General features: G+C 47.1%; 1 protein-coding gene and 1 pseudogene across 11 annotated transcripts in view; both read left to right on the top strand.

The window, feature by feature from the left end:
* The window catches only part of ADD1 (adducin 1), a 74,812-nt gene that overhangs the window by 39,175 nt on the left and 13,042 nt on the right, over window positions 1–22,595 (top strand). For 6 of the 11 annotated variants that reach the window (XM_074351438.1, XM_074351441.1, XM_074351439.1 and 3 more), the window contains exons 4-10: window positions 4,714–4,865; window positions 12,466–12,546; window positions 12,784–12,933; window positions 14,813–14,956; window positions 15,062–15,160; window positions 15,875–16,051; window positions 20,111–20,455. In XM_074351438.1, the coding sequence (XP_074207539.1) occupies window positions 4,714–4,865; window positions 12,466–12,546; window positions 12,784–12,933; window positions 14,813–14,956; window positions 15,062–15,160; window positions 15,875–16,051; window positions 20,111–20,455 (1,148 nt within the window). The remainder of the gene's footprint in view (window positions 1–4,713; window positions 4,866–12,465; window positions 12,547–12,783; window positions 12,934–14,812; window positions 14,957–15,061; window positions 15,161–15,874; window positions 16,052–20,110; window positions 20,456–22,595) is intronic. The other 5 variants (XM_074351440.1, XM_074351454.1, XM_074351442.1 and 2 more) reach the window with 1 other exon arrangement.
* Window positions 4,733–11,523, top strand: LOC123618191 (ASNSD1 upstream open reading frame protein-like; annotated as a pseudogene).

The raw sequence follows: 22,595 nt of genomic DNA, 5'->3' as shown, positions 1-22,595 counted from the left end.
TTGGCTCTAGAAGCTTGGCTGTGTTTGGGTTCAGGTTTTGGCAGGCCCTGCTTTGCAGGCAGCATTGCGCTCGTAGTTCTCACATAGGTGCGTCCCTTGTGTTGTAGCAGCCGTTGCTGCTCAGTGCCCAGGCCTCTCAATTCACTAAAGGTCCCAGGATGGTGCTATTTCAGTTGTTTCCCTTTGTTCTGTATTTATTAATTAGAATATTTCTGTAAAGAGAAGCTTCCTTGGGAAATGGGACGTGGCCAGAAAGGGGGCCGCCTCCTTCCCTGTCACTCAACACGTGCTTGCTGTGAACCTGGTGCTAAACCATCTGCAGGTGACCTGCTTCTTGGTCAGAGCTGCACATGTAGCAGAGCGGCTGCCTCGCTGTGGTCTGCTGAGAAGCCCTCAACCCACACATGAAAGGAAACTTCCTGTCAGCCAAGTCTTGGTTACCTGGTGGTGTGGTCTGTATGCAAAAGGTAGTTCTTTGTAACATGAGAAGTTGGTTTCCTGTCATCCTTCTAAAGTGACCAGTTACTGTAATTTTTTAGTATCATTTTGAACTCATCGATTTAAATGTATTTAATTGTGTCAGAACTTTGCAGTTACCCTTTTTGGTGCTGCTCACGCTGTCCCATCTTTGACTGATGGGCGTCTGTCCGGGTTGACTCCTGAGCCCAGTAGTCTTTGGTAGTGTTCAGGCCATCTCCTGTGAGGATCTGGAATCAGCCATTTCTCTAAGAAACCTTCGTTTCTTTTTGTGAGAAATGAAATTTTAGTCTGGGTGCTAGGAGTGCTCATTGCTACTGACTAGTTAGTCTTTCTATCTAGGCCTTTTTGTTGGATAGAACTAAAAAATGCATCTTACCTTATGATTTGTATACTGTATTGATATACTAGGATTATAATTTAAATTAACATTCAGTTCTAAGAGGTTTTTACTTTGACCTCTTCCATCCAACATTTATGTCTTCCTTTCTTCTACAACAAGTATTCTTGTTCTCCAGGACACCAAGAATAACAAGATTAGAATAGTACGTAATTACTCACTGCTTTTTCCCACATAGCACGCATCATACCAACACCATACCAATAATATGTTCTTTCTTCATGTTTTAAAATAATTATATCCTGTGTTGTCAGAGCATATAACCATTACATATTATGGCCTTCCCTTATAACGTTCATGTAGTGTTATAATTACTAACTTAACTCTGTAAAAAATCTGTATTTAATGCTCACCACCAGGCCTTGTACCATTGACCCCTAGTCAGTTTGGTTGTCTGAAGCTCCTTTTATAGTGGATTTCTCAGAAAACACTTGTGGAAGTGACTCTGAGCTCCTGCACTGTGGCCTTTATATGTCGGTGTGAATTTGGTTTACTAAGTTTGAGCATAAAGTCGTCAGCTCACATTTTCTTATTTTGTGTGTCTTAAATACAGGGTTCATTTTCTTCTGGCCCAAAGCTTTGCTATTAGAATTTGAAGACAGTCTTTCCATTTAAGTTACTTAATCTCTTTTCCTGGATGCTCACACTGTTTTTCTTTTTCTTTAAAGCCAGCAGTTTTACTGGAATATGTCTTAGTGTCGGTCCTTCTGGGTTGATTTTCTCCGATGACAGGCCCTTCCAAATCTTACTTATTTTAGCAGTGTTTTCTTGAATTGGCTTTTAATATGTATTCGGTTCCCTTGCTTCTGTTTCCTTCTTCAGGGATTCCTGTTATATGCATGTTGGATTTTCTTTGCCTTCTTTAACTGCACTTTTTCCCAAATCCATTTTATCATTTTCTTCATTTCTTTGTGATTTAAAAAGTTTTTCGTTTCCCTTTCTTCTACTTTGAATTTAGTATTTTTACAATTATTTTTTCATTTGTATCTGATTTCCTTAACATTCCAGCCCACGCTTCTGAATTTTTCTAATTATATTAACTTTTTTCAGATCTTTTATTATTAGTACCTTCAACTTTATTGAAATACTAGGTTATAGTTTTCATTTGTTTTGTGGACATGTCTTTCTTGTGTGCTTCCATTACCTGTAGGAATGTGATTCTGCCCTTTTTTCTTTAAGTAATTTTTGTGTGGTACTTGATCTTGATGTTTTTCTGTTCAGTTTTACCGGAAGTTAGTTTTCCTGGAGTAGTCTGGTCCGGAGTCCTGGCTCTAGAGCTCCCTCTTCTGTCGTTTTTGTGTAGTGCTAAAAATATGGCAGCTTGTTTTATGAGATCAGGTTCTGTCCACCTCCCTGGCTTTTATCTGGACCTTTCCTCTCCTTCCCACTCCACCCCACCCTTCCCCTCCCCTCCCCTTCCCCCCAGAGTCCTATGCTATGCAGTTTAGGTTCTAATTTACACAGATTTCTTAGTGTGAGCCTTTGTGCTGAAAGACTGTTTCGGGTGGTTAGTTTAGAGAACTTTTAAGGGTTAAAATGTTGCAGAACGCCTCTTGGTATCGGCTGCTATTCTCAGTTTGGTCCTCTGAGTTCTTGTTGGTTCTTTCGGGAGTCTCAGGTTTGGCAGATGGTCCACGGTTTCCTTCTTCCTCCTGCACGGATGCTGAAACCACTCGCTCTGTGTCAGCCCCCCTGCTTATGTGTTCAGCTTCATGGGCCCACCTTGTTACCTAGTTCTGTTGCAGATGCATCCCTGGGTTTTCAGCTTTGCTACCCTGATTGCTCTAGTTATTTTCTGCAGGGTTGGGATAGAGATTATTTAAGGAGATTCAAAAACTGTACTTCCACTGCCACCATCCTCTGAAAAATCTTCTAAAAAGCAATTTAAACAATTAAAGAGATGGGGGAGGAGCCAAGATGGAGAAGTGAAGAGTGTCACAGCTCACCCTGTCCCACAAATACACCAAGAATTACATCCACAAACCCACTGCGTTGCACAGAACTCCTTCTGAGCTCTGGCAGAGTGTCTCTTGTTTCGAAATACAGGAGGATTCTCACAAAATCCGGTAAACAACAAGTTTCTACTGTGTAGCACAGGAAACCATACTCAACGTCTTGTAGTAACTTATGGTGAAAGAGAATATGAAAAACAAATTCATGTATGTTCATGTATGACTGAAGCACTGTGCCGCACACCAGAAATTGACACATTGTAAACTGACTATACTTCAATAAAAATGTATTTAAAAAAAGAAAGAAAAAATTAAAGAGCTGAAGTAGAGGATTTATATGCTGAATCAAGATTATACGTATGTGGTTCTTTGTATTTTCTCTGTACTTTTCTGTATGCGTGAGACAGTTCAGAGTTAAAAGAATCAAATCTAGCAATATATAACAAGGGTAATTGTGTCGTGACCAGATAGGGTCATGCAGTCAAATACTTTGTTTCTTCCTCTCCAGTATACACATTTCTGTTTGTTTTCCTCCCTCTTGCCTCCTAGCGCTGGTCAGAATCCCTAGTACAACATCCAGTGCAAGTGCGAGGGTGTCCATCCCCGCATTGTTCCTGCTCTTGGCCGTAAAACGTCTGTCTTTCATCATTGTGTTTGGTGGTAGTGGTAGGCTTTTTGTAGATGTCCCTTATCAAGTTGAGGTTATTCCCTTCTGTTCCTAATTTACTGAGAGCTTTTATCCTGAACGGATGTTGAGTTTTATGAAATGCTTTTTCTGCATGTTAAGATGATCCCATGGTTTTTCTTCTTTAGTTTGACATGATTATAGTGATTGGTTTTTGAATTCTGAACCAACCTTGCATTTCTGAGGTTAAGCCCCTAAGTCATGAGGTGTTACTCTTTTTATATTTTGCTGGATTGTTTGCTAAAACTTTGTTAAGTTTTTGTAGTGTGTGTTCATGGAGGATGTTGGTCTTTTTTTTTTTTTTTTGTACTGTTGTGTAGTGTAATGTCTGTGTGTGGTTTTGGTATCGGTAACGCTGGGCAGGTAGATGAGTTGGAAATTGTTCTGGAAGAACTTGTGTAGAGTTGGCACTACGTCTTCCTTGAATATGTGACAGAGTTTACACTGAAGTCATCTGGGCCTGGGTTTTTTATGGGAATATTTTTAGCAGCAGATTCAGCGTAGTGGCAATGGGGCTGGTTAGGGTGTCTGTTTCTTCTGGAGTGAGCTCTGGTTACTGATGTCTTTCAAGGACGTTGTCTGTTTCATCTAAGTTCAGGGGTCGCTGGCATGGATGTTCTTGCTACTCCGTTATTACCCTTTTAGTGTCTGTGGGGTGGCAGCGCTGTCCCTCTCTGCTTCTCCATGTTGGCCATTTCTTTCTTTGGTGCGTTTTTATGATGAGTCTGGCGAGAGGTATATTCTATTTCATTTTGTTTTGTTTTTCATTCCATTATTTTATTTTGATGTTAATATTTTCAAGATTAAACCAGATTTTCTGTATTTTTCTGTTTGATTGCTGTTTTTATCTGTATAGTTTCTTTTTTCTTACTTTGGAACTTTGCTAAGCCTCTTCTAGTTTCAATAAGGTAGAAACCTAGATCATTTTTTAAAACCCTTCCTTCTAATACGTATTTAATACTATAAATTCCCTTCTAGGTGTTGCTTTGAGCCACAGCTCACACATTTGCTGCCTTTTTGGTATTGATTTCTCACTTAATTATGTTAACGTGCGGGAACATGGTCTTTATGAAATAGTCTTTGATGTTTTGGAGAGTTACCTTATGACCTTTTATGGGATGATTAATATCTCAACCGTTATTTGATTTACATTTGATAAGGAATATTAAATCTTTGAGCCTTGTTTTTCTTTATTTCAGGTCTCGGTATGGTGACTCCTGTGAATGACCTTAGAGGATCAGATTCTATTGCCTATGACAAAGGGGAGAAGTTATTGCGGTGTAAACTGGCGGCCCTTTACCGACTAGCGGATCTCTTTGGATGGTCGCAGCTTATCTACAATCACATCACAGTGAGTACTGAGGGAGCAGTAACTGAACGGTAAATGGGGCACCGTGTGTCTGGCACCACCGCCTCTTTCCGCTCAGGAGAAGAGGGAGTTTGGCTGAGCGGAAGCAGATCTTGGAACACCTTCCTTTTCACTCCTGACTGCAGAATGCAGTAATCTGAAAATTAGCCTGTTTGAATTAAAAATTGAGAGCGGTAGTTCTTTAAAAACTTCCTTTCTTACATGCTAACCTAATAAATGTGCTTACTAAATTATAGACAGTTCCTAAAATTCTCTTTATGCCTGAAAAGCCATGAGTGAAAATGTTTTCTTTCTTACTCTGACCAAAGTCTGTGTCTTACACTTACTTTTTTCCTTCAGCTAATCCAGTTTTCACTACTTTTCAGCATTATCAGGGCCTCTGTTTTCTTTGGCTCGTCCCTGCAATGAGCTTTAAATACTGACTGCTCTGTACCCAGCGTGGTGCTGACTCTGGGGTTATTTCACTGAAGGGGACGGGCCTTGCCTTGGTGGATCTTCCCTTCCGCGTCTCGGCCCACCAGCCCGCCTCCTCTCCCTGCGTTGCCCCGCTTGGGTTTCGTGGCCCGTCGTTTCAGTAGCCCTCTGCCAGTAAGGCATCGCTCCTCCCTGCACCTGAGCAGCCACATCCCGCTGCGGAGGGCTTCACAGCAGAGCCCGCTGGCTCTCTCCGCAGAGGCACAGCCTGTCTCAGGTGGATCCCCAGGACAGCCTGGCCACTGTTGGACGCCTCTTACATGCTCACTGACGCTTCCCTGCTGCCTCTACTTTCTTGGAAACTGCTGACCCCCTCCTCCCAGCAGATGACCGTGTCATGTCACAGAGAGAAGGGGGCTCTTTACTGATGTCTGTACCCATTTTATACTCCCGCCACCTCTTAGGTTGTCCTGCCTCCTGCCTACAGGCCAGAGTTTGTTTCCTGGCTTGGGATTCCTTCCCCTCCCGCCTTTTTAGATTCCTAATGCGTTGTCATCTTTCTAGCTTTCGCCTCCCCTCCCCTCCTGTCCCCTCTCCTTTCTTGTGGAGGTGGCCTCTTTCTTTGAACTGCTTCCTTCCTTGGACTTTAAAACTCGATACAATCTCTATTTTTTAATTTAATTAATTTTATTGGTTATTTAAAAATATTAATATTGTGCCTGCTGATTGTAGCAAGCGCACCTTGCACAGGTGTCTGAAGAAGCCATGACCCTGCCGGTACTCTTAGTCCCCTTGAGATAAGCAGCATTAACAGCTGTTGAGATTGTTTTACTTTTTCTCCGTACTCAACACACACGTGGGAGGTGCTTTTCACACGTGGGCTCATGACCAGCGATGCCTAGTTCAGCTCTGTTCTGGACTCCAAGGAAGGCTGACCCTCTGAGGTGGTGGTCTGGAGCCCAGCTTTGTGGCCAGTGCCCTGTCTTCTGCCGTGACGGGGATCTCTGCCAGAGACACCGTGTCATCCTCCCCTGTGTGTGCTCTGCGCTGCCGCTGAGGCTAACCTTTCAAAATGCAGACCCGAGCCTGTCGTGTCCTCACTGTCCTGCTGTAGAATGCTGCCCCCACCCCAGCACACCTGCTTTATTCCCCCCCAGAGTCACCCTCAGCCACACTGTACACTACCTGTCTCCCGTCTCCATGTCGTCCACAGCAGCTCCAGGAAGGGAGCCTCTGTGTGTATCCCCAGGACCAGTTACTGCTCTGGACACAGAGTAGGCACACGGTGAACTCTTGGATGGAATGATGGAGCGAAATCTCCAGTTGAACTGATATTCTGCTCCAGTAAAGTTATCATACAGGGTCTCTATGGTGACTTTTGGTATTTGGTCAGTGGGTCCAGTTAGCCGACCACCAGTGCTGGCTCTCTTCCTCGTGGCTTCTTGAAAGTCACTGGCCCCTGTGGCTAAGTTTACTTGACAGCATGCTCCATGGAGAGATACAGTGTGAGTGGTTGCCTAAAAATTAGTTCCTTGAAAATGTTACAGCTGTGATTGGAAGTGTAACCCTTGGCTTTAATGACAGTCTCACATTCTTTGGAACTCTTAAAGTGTTGTTCGCTACTAGTCCTGTTATGAGTGCTATCTAAGTAAGTTTGAATTGGTTAAATTGGTAATTTTTTCCCCTTTAATTATTTAGGACTTGGCAGAATTAAAACGTTAATTCAGGTTTACTTTTCTGTAAGTGATCTGTTTGGGACTTAACGCTGAGTAAAAAAGAAATTCAAGTTGTTAAAAATATTTCTTATATCTGTAAACTAGAGAATCTTAGGGGAAGAAAAAAGTTTTAAACTATTTATGCATCCTTTTTTTTTTTTTTTTTTTTTTTGGTTTCACAATCTAGATGTTATCATGCAGACTTAATGGAAAAGAAATATTAACAATATTTGTCAGTGCAACCAAATAGTGCTAACAGGTCATTGTGCCCGGTTTTGAAAGAGGGCAGTAGGCATTTTTTCTGCTAAAGGGATTTTAGAGTGTTAGCAGTGCTGGAGGATTGGAGAGGATTGTCTGAGTTACATCACTGTCTTAAGAGTGCACTGGGTTTAGAGACGCTTTGGGCGACGTCCCGTTAGCATGCAAGCAGGGCTTCCTCTCTTCGGGGCACTTAGCTAATGGCAAGGCCTTTCCATCCCTCAGGGCCTCTTGGTGTCAGTGGAATGTTGGATTCAGCTCCGTTCTGGACTCCAAGGGACGCTAACGTCTGAGGTGGTGGTCTGGAGCCCGCCTTTGTGACCAGTGTCCTGCGCTTTTGGGGACATGGGATAGGGATCTTTGCCAGAGACACCCAGTTGGGTGTAACTGGCGTTCAGAGTGACCTTAAGATCTGTGACGTTAGAGTTTCTTCCTTGTACACAGAGCAGGGGCATTAGACATGGGAAGACACACAGTGCGACCAGTGCTGGTCCAGCGGGGACGTGTCCTCCTCTCTTTCCATTTTACAGTGGTATTTTGCACTTTGTTCTTTTTGCTTCAGATTCAGAAAGTTGTACATTTTATGCTTTTTCCATTAAAATATGCGGATCTGTTAAGTTCACTCTTGGAAATATATGTTAAGGAAGTAAGTCAAAGAAAGAAACATGATATATAAATATATTGTAGCATTATCTATCATAATGAAAAAACTTGAGAGTCTTAATATCACATTCACATCCTGCATTTCTGGTGCTCCCGTGGAGACGCCCAGCTGGGGTGTGCGCCCTGAGGATGGCACCGGGGTGGTCCCTGCCGACATCTCAGCCCCACATGAGGACGATCCTAGCAGCAAGAAAGTTTTCTTTGTTTCAATAAAGAACAAAAGAATACTGTAGACGGACTTTCTAGCCTGAGGAAGGTAGGAGAGTGTGTAGGCAGCAGCAGAGCAGCAGCACGTTCTTGCCTGTGGATTGAACAGGAGTGCTTTCTGAAAGCAAAAGCAAGTCGGATGAGCTGAAAGAAGAATACTGAGAAATAGAAAACTCAGAGAAGACCAAAATCAAGAAGAAAACAAATCAAGAATATTGATTTCACAAAGCATGTGTGGCACTGGTTGTGCTGTAAGCTTTCCTGTGAGCATTTCAGCAAAAATTTGAGAAGATTTACTGTGCAGTCTTACACAGTGAGGCCCCAGTAGCAGTGAACAGCAGTTATAGTCTAACGTTAGCTGCCAGTGTCTGTTTTCTGGTCCCGCCCTTCCCTGAAGAGGGGTGTTGGCTGCCCAGCCTGTGGAAGGTTTAAAAGGCAGTACGTCCCTATGAAAACGAAAAGTTGTTGGTGGAGTAAAATCTGAAGCTGAAGAGGAAGAAGAAATGAAATGCTGCTCAGCTCATTAGTCACCAGGAAGTTATAAGTTAAAGCCACAGTGGATACCATTTCACAGACACCAGATTTTAATTTTAGAAAAGATGGTTGTGGAGGCACAGAACCGTCATAGGCTACCAGCAGGAGTGTGCATTTAATTAGTCTCTTTGGAGAATAACTTGGCTTCACCGCCTAGTTTCTTGCCCTAAGGAGCTTGCATATGTGCACTAGGAGACAGGTGCAAAATGTCCATAGCATTGCTTTAAAAAAAAACACTGAAAAATACATGCAGTATGATTCTAATTACATGATGTTTATAAACAGATAAAAGTTAAGCACTATGTTACTTAGGGATGAATATATGTAAGATAAAACTGTAAAGAAAAGAAAGAAAATGCTTAACACAGGATAGTGGTTACGTCTGGGTTATTGCGAGGGAAGAAACAGCTCCAGAAGAATGAGATTTATTTTGTTTCTAAATCTGGTTGAAAGGTAAAAGGGTGTTTGATTTATTATTATACTTAAATTGTGCATATACCTTCTAAATACTTTCTACATGTATGTTTCAAAATAAAAACTAAAAACAAGGAAAAGTACTTGGCATTTAATTTTCAGCTATTTTCAACCTTATTTTTCTTCATCCTAGTCAGTAAATACACAGAGTAATTCTTTGTTTAAGTTTTGTTTTGACCCAGTTTGTGAATTGGGGAATTTTGCATAGTTTTAATTTATATAATTAAAAAGATCAGCTTACTTTTTAAATAAAAGAACTGGCTTTAGAAATAAAAAACCTGGCTAACTTACAATTAACGGGGAGATGTTTGGGGGAAAGGTCGAAACACGTATACTTTTGGAACAACTTGGGACGAGCAGAGACCTGGACAGTGGGGACTTTCAGACAATGGGCATCACAGAAGTCGCCTTCCCGCAGCCACCAACGGTAGTAACAGTCGGGAAACGACATTTGTTGAGAACTTCATTGTGAACGTAAGCCCCTTTCATCCCCACTTTGTGGGTAAGGAGACCAGGAGCCTAGGGTCCCCAGAGCAGCACAGTCAGTTCTGGCAGAGCCAGGATTTTAACTCAGGTCTTCCGAGACTGTGGATCGAGTTACAGTGTGCTTCTGCGTGGAGATGGCTTGGAGGAGACAGAACAGGGTCAGGTGTCTAAGAACTAAACTGGGGAGGGGGTGGTGTAGAGCCTGTTCTGTGCTGTACACTAGAGACAGATTTCTGCTTGTGTGAGAGAGCTTTTTTTTCCCTGCAAAAAATAAAATTTAAAATTTTAGAAAGGTAAAGACTTTAATTACATGCCTTTACAAGATAACCGTTCACAAACACAACTCAGCTGTTGGATTTCACACCTAATGAGGTAAAGCAAATACCCAAACTCGCAGGAGAAACGAGAAGCAGTGCAGTGACCGCTCGCAGCAATGACCAGACCACCCGGACAGAGCCAGTAGGAAACCAGCAGACCTGAACTCCACCAAAACCTTGGGATCCCATCAGCGATTCAGGGGAGTTGCACACACCAAGTCAACGTGCAGAATCTGTGGTATTTGCATTAGTTGCATTTCCAAACAACTGAAAAAGGAAGAAAACAGTCCCTTTATGATAGCATAAAAACAATAAACAAAGTAGGAATAAATTTAACCAAGGACGCGAAAGATGTCTACGCTGGAAACTGTAAGACGTTAATAAAAAACTGAAGGCAGAAATAAAGGGAATCTATGCTTGTGTCTCACACCACTCACATCAATTAATTCAAGAGAGATTAAAGGCCTAATGTAAGACCTCAAACAGTAAACCTCCTGGAAGGAAATATAGAGAAAGCTTTTCTGGACATTGATCTTGGAAGTGTTTTTGTTTCGTTTTGTGTGTGTGTGGGACTGTGTGTGACGCCTAGAGCGCAGACGGCAAGATCAGACGTAAACGGGAGGGACTCCGTCAGACTGAGTGGCTTCCGCTTCTAGCGGAGGAGAAGCAGCTGGCAAAATGAAAGGGATCACATGTCAGATAAGGGGTTAATGCTGAGATTGTATTTTTTAAAAACATACATTTCAATGGCAGTTAATCAAATTATAATACGGGTAAGGAACTGAATGGATATTTATTCAAAGGTTTACAAATGACCGATAGGCACATGACAGGGAAATCAATGTTACAAATCATTGGGTAATTACAAATCAGAACCACAAGGAGATACCATCTCACACCTGAGAGAACGGCTTTTAACAAAAAGGTAAGAACTAGCAAATGCTCGCCAGGAAAGGAGACTGCACTGTTGGTGGCAGTGTAAGTCGGTGCAGCCACTATGACAAACAGGATGGAGGTTCCTCAAAAAATTAAAAACAGAACTACCATATGAACCAGCAGTCTTGCTTCTGGGCATGTGTCTGAACAAAACAAAGCCACTATCCTGAATAATCACGTACACTTGCATGGCCAGTGACGCTTGTTTACAACAGCCGAGACGTGGAGACGGCAAGGTCTCTACCAAGATGAGTACAGAGGAAAAGCGATTTTATCATTCACGCATATGTGGACATCTCTGTGTGTGTAGGTATACACAGATCAAGACATATATACACACAGCCAGCAGTTTACTATTCAACCATAAAAAAACAGGGAAATTCTCCATTTGCAGCAACATGGATATCCCGTGAAGGCATTATGCCAAATGAAATAAGTCAGAGAAAGACAAATATTGCATGACCTCATTTATGTGTGGAATCCAAAGAAACAAACACAAATAAATAAACTCATAACCCAAAAAGCCACATTTGTGGTTGCAGAGACAGGAGATGAGGGGTGTTACCTAGCCAGACTCGGGTCCGCTCCGCCAAGCGCAGCAGAGCCAGGGGAGGGCGCCTCTCGATGGTCAGGTCTCTCCAGCTGCTCCCTGTTCACTGCTGTGCCCCAGCACCCAGGGTGTTGCAGGCCTCAGCGGCTGTTTGCTGCATGAAGAAGTGGGCAGGCCACGTGGGGACGTAGTGAGCGTCCCCGTCACTGCAGCTGTCCAGGCAGGCTCCGTGTGTGTTTCTCTTTGGGCCTCTGCAGAGGAAGTCATCCTGCTGGTTAGAAAGCTGGACTAAACACCATGAGGCCTTTTCAGTAAACAGTGAATTCCACTTACCCGACTCTAGTTAGAATTCTTCTGCCAGTAGTGTTCCAACCTGATAGTTTTTGAAGTCTTTTAAGTTTATCCAAAAATCATAATAAAAAATCAGACTTAATTTTTGTGAGGGCAGGACTCTTGTTCCCGCTGTATGGCTAGTGTCCAGCCCAGCTCTGTAATATGTGTCAGATCTGTCTTGAATGAAGTGTAGAGAGAAGAGTGTACTGTGGAAGACAGAAACAAGCCAGGGGAGAGGGTGTGGTGTGCAGAGACTTTTATCAGGTGGTAAGGAAGGACTGTCTCTCGGTTGTCATGGTTAATGATTATTCACTGTCTCACAGGGTTTGAGTACTTACAAGGAAACCGTCTTGACTTTTAGAAAGTAAGTTTTGACTTTCCATCACTACACACCTGAGGAGGAACTCCTTTTTGCACACGATACTGGTTTGGTAGCCACCAGATGGTTCTTCATCATAAATAATCTTATAAATTACCTTGAATGTGATCAGGACGCACTTTGTGTACCTGATAGTTACTGCAGCATCATGATAGGAAGGTTTAAATACCTCTTAGCTTTGTGACAGGCACTGAATTTAAGTGCATTCCTATGGAGCTCACTTAAGGCTCACAAAAAGCCCCATGAGTTTGTAGCTGAAAGAGATGCAGGTAACTGCAGTAGGATTTTGGAGCTGACTCAGTAATTCTCCCCACAGACCAGAGTGAGCTCTGAGCAGGAACACTTCCTCATCGTACCGTTTGGACTTCTCTACAGTGAAGTGACTGCATCCAGTTTGGTAAGAATGTCCTTCTCTGCTTGGGCATCTGTGTGTGGGGGTCATATTAGGTAATTAAATACTATCTACTCCCACCAGACATATAAAACCCAAGAAAGAGGGAAAAGTCTGTGTTCTGTGTGATTAACTCAGGCGGAAACCTTTAAAATTAGTTGTAACGTTACTGGTTTAAGTAATTTCCAGTTAGGTTAACTTGAAATCCTCTTGAGATTTAGAAATGTTGCTTTCTTATTCCAGGTTAAAATCAACCTACAAGGAGATGTAGTAGATCGTGGAAGCACTAACCTGGGGGTCAATCAGGCTGGCTTCACGCTGCATTCTGCAATTTACGCTGCACGGCCGGACGTGAAGTGTGTTGTGCACATCCACACGCCGGCAGGGGCTGCGGTGAGTGCTGCCCTGGACGGGCTTCCGCATGAAAGCTGTCCCCTGAGCCGCGCTTCACGCTTCCTCTGAATTGCTCTCTCTTGCTGCGACGAGTCCATAAGCCTCATTTTGTTGAATTTAAAAAAAAATTCTTTTTGCTCACCATGTTTGACTTTTCTAGAAGAATATATATATTTTTAAGGAGTCCATTTACTATCTAATTTTGAAAAGCCTGTCGTAAGTCTGAAAACGTCCTTAAGACTTAACAGTTAGAAAATGAAGGTACGGGTGGAAGTCAGATTTTGGTGGGCTGAAGACTGGGGGGCGCAGAAGGAAAGCAGGGAGGTGGGAGATGTGGCGGGGCGGGTAGAGGCTGCTCTGGGCTCAGGGAAGGGTTAGTGGGATGCGGGAGACTTGGGCGTGCTTGACGGGCTTGGGGAGGGAGCCAGGCATGCGATGGAGAGGTGGAGGCCTAGACACCAACCTGGCCAGCCTCCCCAAAGCGGTCTGCCTGGCGGTGGCGGAACCCGGGCTGCGTCGTGGTTGGGGAGGGTAAGAAGCAGGCAGGGGGAGGAGGGCACGGACGGTGCGGCTGTGAGGGGGCTTGGCCTCCGAGCCCAGAGCTCACCGGGGGCCTGCCGTTCTGGCCACCGAGCCGGGCCCTTCCGGTGCAGACAGGCCACCCTGAGGCCCAGACCCTCGGTGTGAAAGTGCACTTTCTGCTTGTTGGTGCAGGTTTGTGACAGCGAAACACTCTAGAACTGTCTAGAATTGCTTCTTACCACAGCTTTATGCTTGAGTGACTTTCTAGGCTTGTTTGGCAGATGACCTCATTGATTAAGTAGTACTGAATTTTAGTCTGTTTTGGCGTTTTAATGTCACAGATCTTGGGTGGTTTGGATGAATGTTAGGTCTGGTTTGTGTGTTTTACTTTGAAGCTGTGGTCCTTGATGTCAGCATCAGTGTTATTAGATACATCATTCTCCAAGCGATGTGATTTTTTCCCTAAAATAACGCATGCTTTTCCAACCTCAGAGGAGTGTGCCCCCTCCCCCACAAAAGAAATCCATGTATTTTAAAGAACCATTAGAGGTACCTTTGAGGATATGGTTACTACTGTTAGCTAGCATGTAATTTGTTTTGAAATTTATCAACATAACCTTTACTTTATAAGGAAATTTCTCCTTATGGAAAGGCTGATACTTGGAAAGGAATTAAATACGGTATTGCCTTTTCTGTGGCAGTGCCTTTTTAGGTTAGCTTTTCTGTATAGACTTGTTACATTTACACGTATATTATTTGAATCTCTGGAGCCTGTTAGTCTAAATGGAAGACCTTTAAAATTAGCCTAGTCTGAAGTCAGTTTGGGGACTTAAGGAAGGCAAGTGGGCTACGTGGACACTTGAAGGTTTTGCTTAGGTAAGTGCAGAGAAATCGCACAATGTGGTGGCCCTGCAGCTTTCAGACATTTGCTTTTACCTGGTTTTCAGGTATCTCCGTCTCACCTACAACCTCAGATGAAAAGTGCACACAGACCTTGCCGCACTTCAGAGACGCCTCATTCAGAGGAAGCCTTTGTCCCTCCTCGCAGTCGGCCAGGGCTCATCTTATCATTAAATCCGAGCTCACTTGGCCTTCATGATCAGTGTGGGACAAATCCAGAAAGATGTGAAGTTTCTTTTGAGGCCCTCCTTGACAGCGTGGTGGCTTTGATTTTTAAATGTAGATTGGTAGTGAGCCCAGAAGTGAGGTTTTTCTTGAGTTCATGGTTCATCTAGTTCTGAATAGAGAGCAGGTGAAGGACATTCCCTCTCATTTCTTCAAGGGGAGAACTCACTGTGTCACCGTCGGCGTGTAGCCCCTGACTTGTGGTCACCTGTGGTGTCCCTTTGCTCTCCAGGTCTCTGCGATGAAGTGCGGCCTCTTGCCAATCTCCCCAGAGGCACTTTCCCTTGGAGAAGTGGCTTATCATGATTATCATGGGATTCTGGTTGATGAGGAAGAAAAAGTTTTAATTCAGAAAAATTTGGGGCCTAAAAGCAAGGTCAGTGCGCATCTAATGTGGTATTTAAATTTATGGAAGAAAGGAGGAGAACGTGTGCGTCTTGTTGCCTCTGGGTCCACAGAGCCTTCACGTTTCCTCCTTCAGGTCCTCATTCTCCGGAACCACGGGCTGGTGTCCGCTGGCGAGAGTGTGGAGGAGGCCTTCTATTACATCCATAACCTCGTGGTTGCGTGTGAGATCCAGGTGGGTGGTGGCCGCCCCGCCCGCTGGTCGTGTGTGCAGGTGTGGGGGTCCTCGTAGCCTCTTGCTGCTTGTTTTGCAGGAGTGGCCTTTGAGCAGTCTCTCTGCCAGGAGTGAGCTCCTGCTTCTGGAAAATGCCACTTCACTGGTTTAAGTTGGCAGATGACCATGGGCTTTTCATTTCTCACTTTTTATTTTTCAAATTCGTAAGTCACTTCCATTCGTGGAGCACTAGTGTGCACTAGCCCTGGCGTCAGGGCCTTTGTGTAAGCTGGCACATGGTGTTTCACTTGACCCTCTCGGCACTCCTTTCGAACAAGTTGACACAGAGAGGTAGAGACTCGCCACGGTCTCATCGCCGTGAGTGCTGCTGATGCCAGGGCTGCCCCACCCCAGGTTCATGCTCTCCTCACGGTCGCTCTGACCTGCGTCTGGTTGGTAATGCAGCCCCCAGTCTCCTTCCTACGACCTTGAACGGTGCTCTGTTTTCCCATTTTTCCTCCAGGTATGAGTGGAGTGGCCAGTATTTTTCATGCCAAAGAAAACCTGAAAATAACCTTGTGATTGGCCTACCAATATCCACTTAACATTTTTTATTCTTATACTCTGATGATTTCTTTTGAAACCTGCATTTCTTTTGAAGTGATCTCTCATAGTCCTCTGACCTGCTTGCTCAGTAAGGAATGCCAACTGTAGTGTTTGCTTGTTTTGGAAAAGGTTCGCACTCTGGCCAGTGCAGGAGGGCCAGACAACTTAGTCCTCCTGGATCCCGAGAAGTACAAAGCCAAGTCCCGCCCCGCTGGGTCTCCGGCCGCGGAGGGCAGCGGGTCAACTCCCCAGTGGCAGATTGGTGAGCAGGAGTTTGAAGCCCTCATGCGGATGCTCGATAATCTGGTAAGAATGTTGCCCCACTCGATGATGAAGCTTTCCTCCTAACAGCACAAGCGTCCGTGTCTTTTTAGCGAGTGAAGTCGTCTTGTGAAACTGCCGCCTTCACACAGCGTCAGGCGCTGTCCCCCTCAGAAGTCATGAGGCAGCACCAGGGCGGTTTAACCTCTGCGCTAAATAGTGATTAAATAGAGGCGAGAGTTTCTTTTCTCCTTTTGTTCTTTAAAAGTAGCCTTGTTTGGACTGTGGGGACCAGCACAGAGAACAGTCTGCTCTGCTGGGTAACGGGCTCCTCACGTGGCTGCCTCTGCTCAGTCCCCACCGCCCGCAGGCAGGCTGTCGAGCGGAGGCTTCCTGAGTCAGGCAGCCAGGTGTTTCTGTTTGCTTGTTTGGACAGTAAGTTCTAACTGTTGGGACCTGACTGCCGTGCTCCAGGGACTTTGCTGCCGCTTTCTGCCGGAGGCCCTCTCCTGCTTACGGGAGGCCGTGGAGCCCAGTGGGGTGCAGGAGCCGTGACCGGGGGGCCTCCCCGGTGATGGGAGCGCCAGGATAACACACGCAGGGTGTGGTCTGCCGGGCTGTGGTGAGGGCTTTCTTCCTTCTGTGGGGATCAGGGAGGAGGCTTCGGGTAGAAGACTGTGCTTGCAGGCGGCCTCGGAGTGGGCAGAAGCGTGGCCGGCTGAGCCGGGAGCGGAAGGCCTCCGCAGCAGGAGCGCTGGGACTGACGACACAGCAGTGGGGCCGGGCCCCTGCCTTCAGGTCCGTCTCCGATCTTACCAGCTTCTTTACATATCACAACAAGGCCCTTCGGGGGCCTAAGGTCGAAGCAACCGCGTCATTAGACAGCTGGCTCTGAAGCGGGGCCCTCTTCCTGCTGCAGGTGGAGCCCGAGAGAGCCCGTGCTGCCGCCACGGACGTCAGGGGGTGCAGGGAAGGCCCCGCTACGGGCGTGTGGGGCAGAGGGGCCTTCGGAAGGGCTGGTGTCCTCCCGTGTGGCCAGCTTCACATGAGAAAGTCCCGACTGTTGGGCCAGGCCACAGACGGGATGGCTGGCTTCTGGGCGCAGGAAGTGTAACCTTCCCGAAGATCTTGGGACAAGAAGAATGAACAGATCTGGGTGAGGCTGCTAAGTGTCTTCTCACTAAACTTCTTCAGACTTAGGAGAGTGTCGACTGCTGAAAGGGAGAGCTGGCGGTTAACTGCCTGAAGTGGTAGTCACAGGAGTAGGTCCGGTCAGCGAGGGAGGAGTGCACAGAGAAAGCAGAGCCTTCCTTAACTTCTGAGCTCGTTTGTGCAGCAGAGGCGGATTGCGTTAGCTGATGGTCGGCTCTTGAGCCTGTGGCCAGGAATGGGGCACAGGGCTTGCCCTCAGGGAGCTCATGGGCTGGCCAGGGCAGTGGGCAGGCAGACCCCAGCTGGAGCCCAGCACGCGAGGTGCGTGTGCTGGCTGAGCGTGGTGACGGCAGCAGGGGCAGGGGCGGGCAGGAGCCGGACTGGTCGAGGGAGCAGCGGGAGGAACAGAGCTCGCTGAGAAGACGAAGAAGCGGCCTCGGGAAAGGCACGCCTGCAGGAGGGTTGAGAGTGGGGAGGCGGTGGCCCAGGCGTCTGCGTCCGGAGTTGGAGGCCCTGAGGGCCTGGCGGGGCGAGGGCCACTGGGGTGGCCCAGTCTCACAGCCCTCCTCCTCTCCTCCGGCAGTTGCTTAGATGGTTCACTGCTGACGCCTAGAAGTCTAGTGGGGACGGGAGGGAGGAGGACAAAGCAGGAACACCGGCTCGCCCCGTCTGTGCACTCAGCGTGTTCTGGAAGGTGGAGAGAGACAGGCAGTGGCTGTCACTTGATAGGGAGGAAGACGGAACGACAGGGTGGTAAGTGTGGTGTTCACGACAGCAGGGGCGCTTTACTCGGTGCCCTTAATGCGCGCTGATGGTCGTTTTTAGCGTTAGAAGGCCGTGTCGTTCACAAGAGGTTAACTGGGCGGCAATCAGTAATCATAGCCTGTGTTTTAATTTAGCATTCTCATCGGCTGTACGTGTTTGCCAGTAACTGAGCAGGGTAGAGAGTGCTGGAAGATTCTCACACCATGAGAAACATTTGATTTTAACAGATACAGTCGGAAGAAACGCTAAGTTGTTTCCCAGTCAAGATATAATTCCACCTTTTCAAAGAGGGAGTGAATCTGTATTTTTAACTATGAGCCATGTAGTAAATCTGAGGTCTGAGCAGTGCCTTTAGTTTTGGTTTGGTATATAAAGGGGAAGGTAAAGAAAAAACCTTACCTTCTCAAGATAAAATTCTGTGAAGTCCTGGGCGGTTTATCCTGAAGTCACGGAGATTGCTCAGGAGCCCTGTCTCTCTAAGCGAGAGGAAACTGGAGTTAATGAGGCCTGTGTTTTTCTGAAGACAGGCCTTTCACAGCTGAGCCATCACTCTTCTCACCCTTCCGCGCAGCGCGCCCGTAGACGGAGAAGCTGCCGTTGCAGACGTTTTCCCGTCTCCCTGAGGACAGTCACGCAATGGAGCAAAACAACAGCTCCGCTCAGGAACTGTCACCGCCCTTTTTTGAATGTATTAAAGGAGTGATTGCTGATGAAGGTGGCCCCCCGAAGAGGAGAAGCACCCAGAGGGGAGAGCGTTCTCGAATAGAGAGGGATGTTTCTAAAGTACCTCAGCGAGGGCCGTGCAGGCCGCGGACTCACCTCACAGGACGAACCCTGTGCCACCCTTTCACATCTCAGTTCTCTCATGGTTCATTGCGAAGGTGCAGTGAGTGACCTGGTCCGGATATGAGTGCGGGTCAGGAGTCCCGGCTCAGCACGGGGCTTGGCCCGGCTGGGTCCTCATCGGAAGGCTGTGCTGGTGGACACTGTGCTAACAGACCCTCAGTCGCAGGCGGAATTCAGGCTCTTAGGGCCCGGGGAGCCACGGCAGCTTGCGCCCTGGGAGCCCGCGCGGCGGGAGGGCGCTCTCCAGCGGGCTCCTCGCCCTGTGGAACGTGTCCCCCCACCTCTGCTGAATTCTGCTGGTTTGAAGCAGGTCACGGGTCCTGCTCACTCCCGGGGAAGGCCTTTCCAGGAGGTGGGGGCCTCCGGGCCCACTGTAGTGCCCGTGTGGGACAGCTTCCCAGTGCTGAGTGCTGGGGGCGAGTGAGACGGCGCCCGTACCCGGCCGCCTGGGGGATCAGCAGGCAGGCTGCTCGGCGTGGTGGGCCGGGTGCTGGCAAGGAGGCGTGAGTTCGTGGGGGACGTGTTTTAAAACATAGTAAATGGTCATGAGACAGCGCTAAAGCTTAACTCGAATGTTACTACATTCAAAGGTAAAGTGATTTTGCCAAGAACCAGCTGATCTTCCCTAAAGATTATCAGTGTATTTAAACTGTGATTTAAAAGGTAGAAAAAAGAAGTATTAAGCAGGTTGGTTAATGTCACTTGCACCGTGGCCAGCAGCAAGTAGAGCCTGATTGTGTTTTTAAATTTTAGCTCAGTTGAGATATGTATCCACAGAAGAGTACGCCTGTTTAAGCGTTTACTTTATTGATTCTTAAGAACTGACACAGCAGCACCCGGATCGAAAACGCCAGCAGCTCTCAGAGCCCCTGCCCCCCCTTGTGTCTCTTGCCCCGTCCCGGGGGCGGCCCCGTCCCGCCTTCTGGCAGCAAAGACTGGTTTTGCTGCTTTTTGCACTTTTTGTAAATGGAATCGTACTTGTGTTCTTGCACATTTGGTTCCTTGGGCTCCACACCCTGTTTGTGATTCACCCGGGTGTTGCGCCTCGTGGTGGAGAATCCGCTGCTGTGTGAATGCACCGCAGTTGCCCATTCTGCTGGCGACGGCTTCTGGGTGTCCCCCACCTGGGGCTCTGGGCCGAGTTCTGCTGCCAGCATTCTGATTCCTGCCTCTTGGTGAACGTGCTTGCGTTTCTCTTGGGCATGCTTGTAGGAGTGGGGTTGCTGAACCATAGCTGTGCTTATATTCAGCTGTGGGAGACATTTCCACACAGTCCTCCAAAGTGAAGCTCTGTGTTGAGATCTGGAATACTGACTGTCTCTCGCTCTCTTTGGACCCTAGGGTTACAGAACTGGCTACCCATATCGATACCCTGCTCTGAGAGAGAAATCTAAAAAACACAGCGATGTGGAGGTCCCTGCAAGTGTCACGGGTTACCCCTTTGCTAGTGACGGTGACTCGGGCACTTGCTCGCCTCTCAGACACAGTTTTCAGAAGCAGCAACGAGAGAAGACAAGGTGGCTGAACTCTGGCCGGGGTGAGGATGCTTCTGAGGAAGGGCCGAATGGAAGCAGCCCCAAGTCGAAGACTAAGGTGTGGACGAACATTACACACGATCACGTGAAACCCTTGCTGCAGTCTCTCTCGTCCGGTGTCTGCGTGCCAAGCTGTATTACCAACTGCTTGGTCTGTGCCTACCTTACTGTTCATAGTTAGATGACGTAGAGCGAGCGGGCAGCTGGCGCCTCGGAGGCTTTGGGACCCAGCCCACCTGGCCCAGGTTTAAAGCGAACCTCCCTCATTAACCTTCTTCAGCCTGAACCCAGATCCACTTTAGGCGTAGCTGTAATTCAAGTAATTCTCTCTGCTTGAAACTGCTTAAGATGCATTGTCCCTCCTCGGTAACTGAGCGTCACCTAACTCCGCACACAGCACAAGTTCTCCGTAACTCACCTGTATTAACCTCAAAGTAGGAGCTGTCATTCAGTTCGAATTGTGTTAGAAGAACTTTTGAAAAAGGCAGTTGAATCATAACCTGTTATTTTAATGCTGTAAATTCCAGCTGTTTCATTAAGTCATTAACCCAAGTCTGTTCTTTAAAGTCTTCAGTGTTTTCTTAAGCAGTTTTCCCTCGTGGCTCATGGGCGACTTCTCCTCGTACCCTGGTCCTTTCTCGTTAGCCTCCTTCCCTGCTTGCCGTCCCAAAGCCTCCGAACGCTCTCAGCCAGCTGCCTTCTGCATGGACTGTTGCATGTGAGTAGTCGGCCGTGGTGGTGAGTCTTCTGACTCCTGCTGGGTGCGGCATGACCCAAGTGCAGCGCAGGCCCGCGACACACGCTGTGAGGGAGCTTCATGTCGGGAGTAGCGCTGTCCTGACAGATACTCCACTGCCCTGGGGCTCCCGCGTCCCTGCGCAGCCCTGGCCCTGGCCCTGGCCCTGGCCAGTCCACCGGCCCCTGCGTCAGAGCAGGAGAGGCCCTGGAGTGGAGTCTCCTGTGAGGAGACTGAGGCCGGGTCAGACACGTCTCTGCATGACTAGTTCTGTAGGAGTTAGGAGAAATCGGCTTTGATGGCCTAAGATAGGGGCACCAAGTAAGCCAAGCGGGCTTTCCTACCTTCCTTGTAACCGTCTCTCACTTTATAGATTTTTTTAAAAGAAAGAAGTTCTGTCTTCCCCAGGTGGTTCTGGTGTCTTCCTGATGCACAGTTGGGGAGAGAGCCTCTGTGCGCCTCGGGGAACGTGTCTCGAGGCCCAGGCTCTGCGTGAACATGGCGGGGCCCCGTCTCTCCTCCTTCCTGCTCCCTCCCACCCTTCTTCCCCCTCTCTCCCTCTTTTCTTTTTTTCATTTCATTTGTGTAGTTTTTAATTTATTTTACTCGTTAAAGGGAGTGGGCCTAAAACCAACTTGCTGCTGACCGTGTGCATACGCAGTGCTGAGTTCCTGTGATGGATTTCTCCAGAGTGTGTGTGCAGCAGCAGCTTTGAGCGTTACTTACTGTTAGCTTGAAAACATTAGCTCACTGTAGGTATTTTAGTCACTGTGTACATTGAAGGGGAGACCTTGTTCAGCTTTTAAATTTATTTCTTACTGTTCTGGAGTAAGACACATTCCATGCAGTGTTCCCAGGTTGGTATATTAATTTATAACTGTCGTTAAGTTCTCAAACATGTTGAAGCTTCTGAGGTGGTTGCTTTAATGTTTTGACTAAAATCATGTTTACTGAGAAGCCGGAGCTATTCCTGCCTGGGAGGATAGCGGCAGTGAGTACCCGCGGCTCATGTCCATCCCACGCGGCCGCGCAGCGGCCCAGCATCCGACAGCCTCGCTGCTTTCTTGAAAGTCTCACATTTATGGCTATCTTACTGCCTCTGGAAAATATTCTGAAAGGCGTAACATTTGCTCTGTAAGATGGGCTCGTTTTAGTGTTCAGTGCCTACTCATGCCTGAAAAACCGAATTTGATGAAAAATCGCATACTGGATTGGAGGTCCAAAAATAAACGCTGGAGTACAGGCACGGTGCGCCGGCGATGCGCGCTGATCTCTGAAACAGCCTCCGGGGGTGCTCGTGAGCGCTTCAAGTTTGTTTGGGACATTTTTGTGTCACTCAGAATTATTAAGTTATATAAAATATTTGACATCACCAAACTCCTCCACCAGGCAGCTACTGTATAGTCTTCATACAGTAATGATCTTGGGTTGATACAGCTACGTGAACAGTACGTTCTGGTGCTGCGGTGCATTTTAATGCAGACCTTTGGTGATGCCTGCTCGTGCCTCACCGCACAGAGTCTCCCCTCACCCGCAGCAGCATCACACCGCTTTT

This window comes from Camelus bactrianus, chromosome 2, assembly GCF_048773025.1.
Source record: "Camelus bactrianus isolate YW-2024 breed Bactrian camel chromosome 2, ASM4877302v1, whole genome shotgun sequence".
Classification (NCBI taxonomy): domain Eukaryota; kingdom Metazoa; phylum Chordata; class Mammalia; order Artiodactyla; family Camelidae; genus Camelus; species Camelus bactrianus.
The sequence above is the reverse complement of the archived record's forward strand: the minus strand, read 5'-3'. Positions and strand labels throughout refer to the sequence as shown.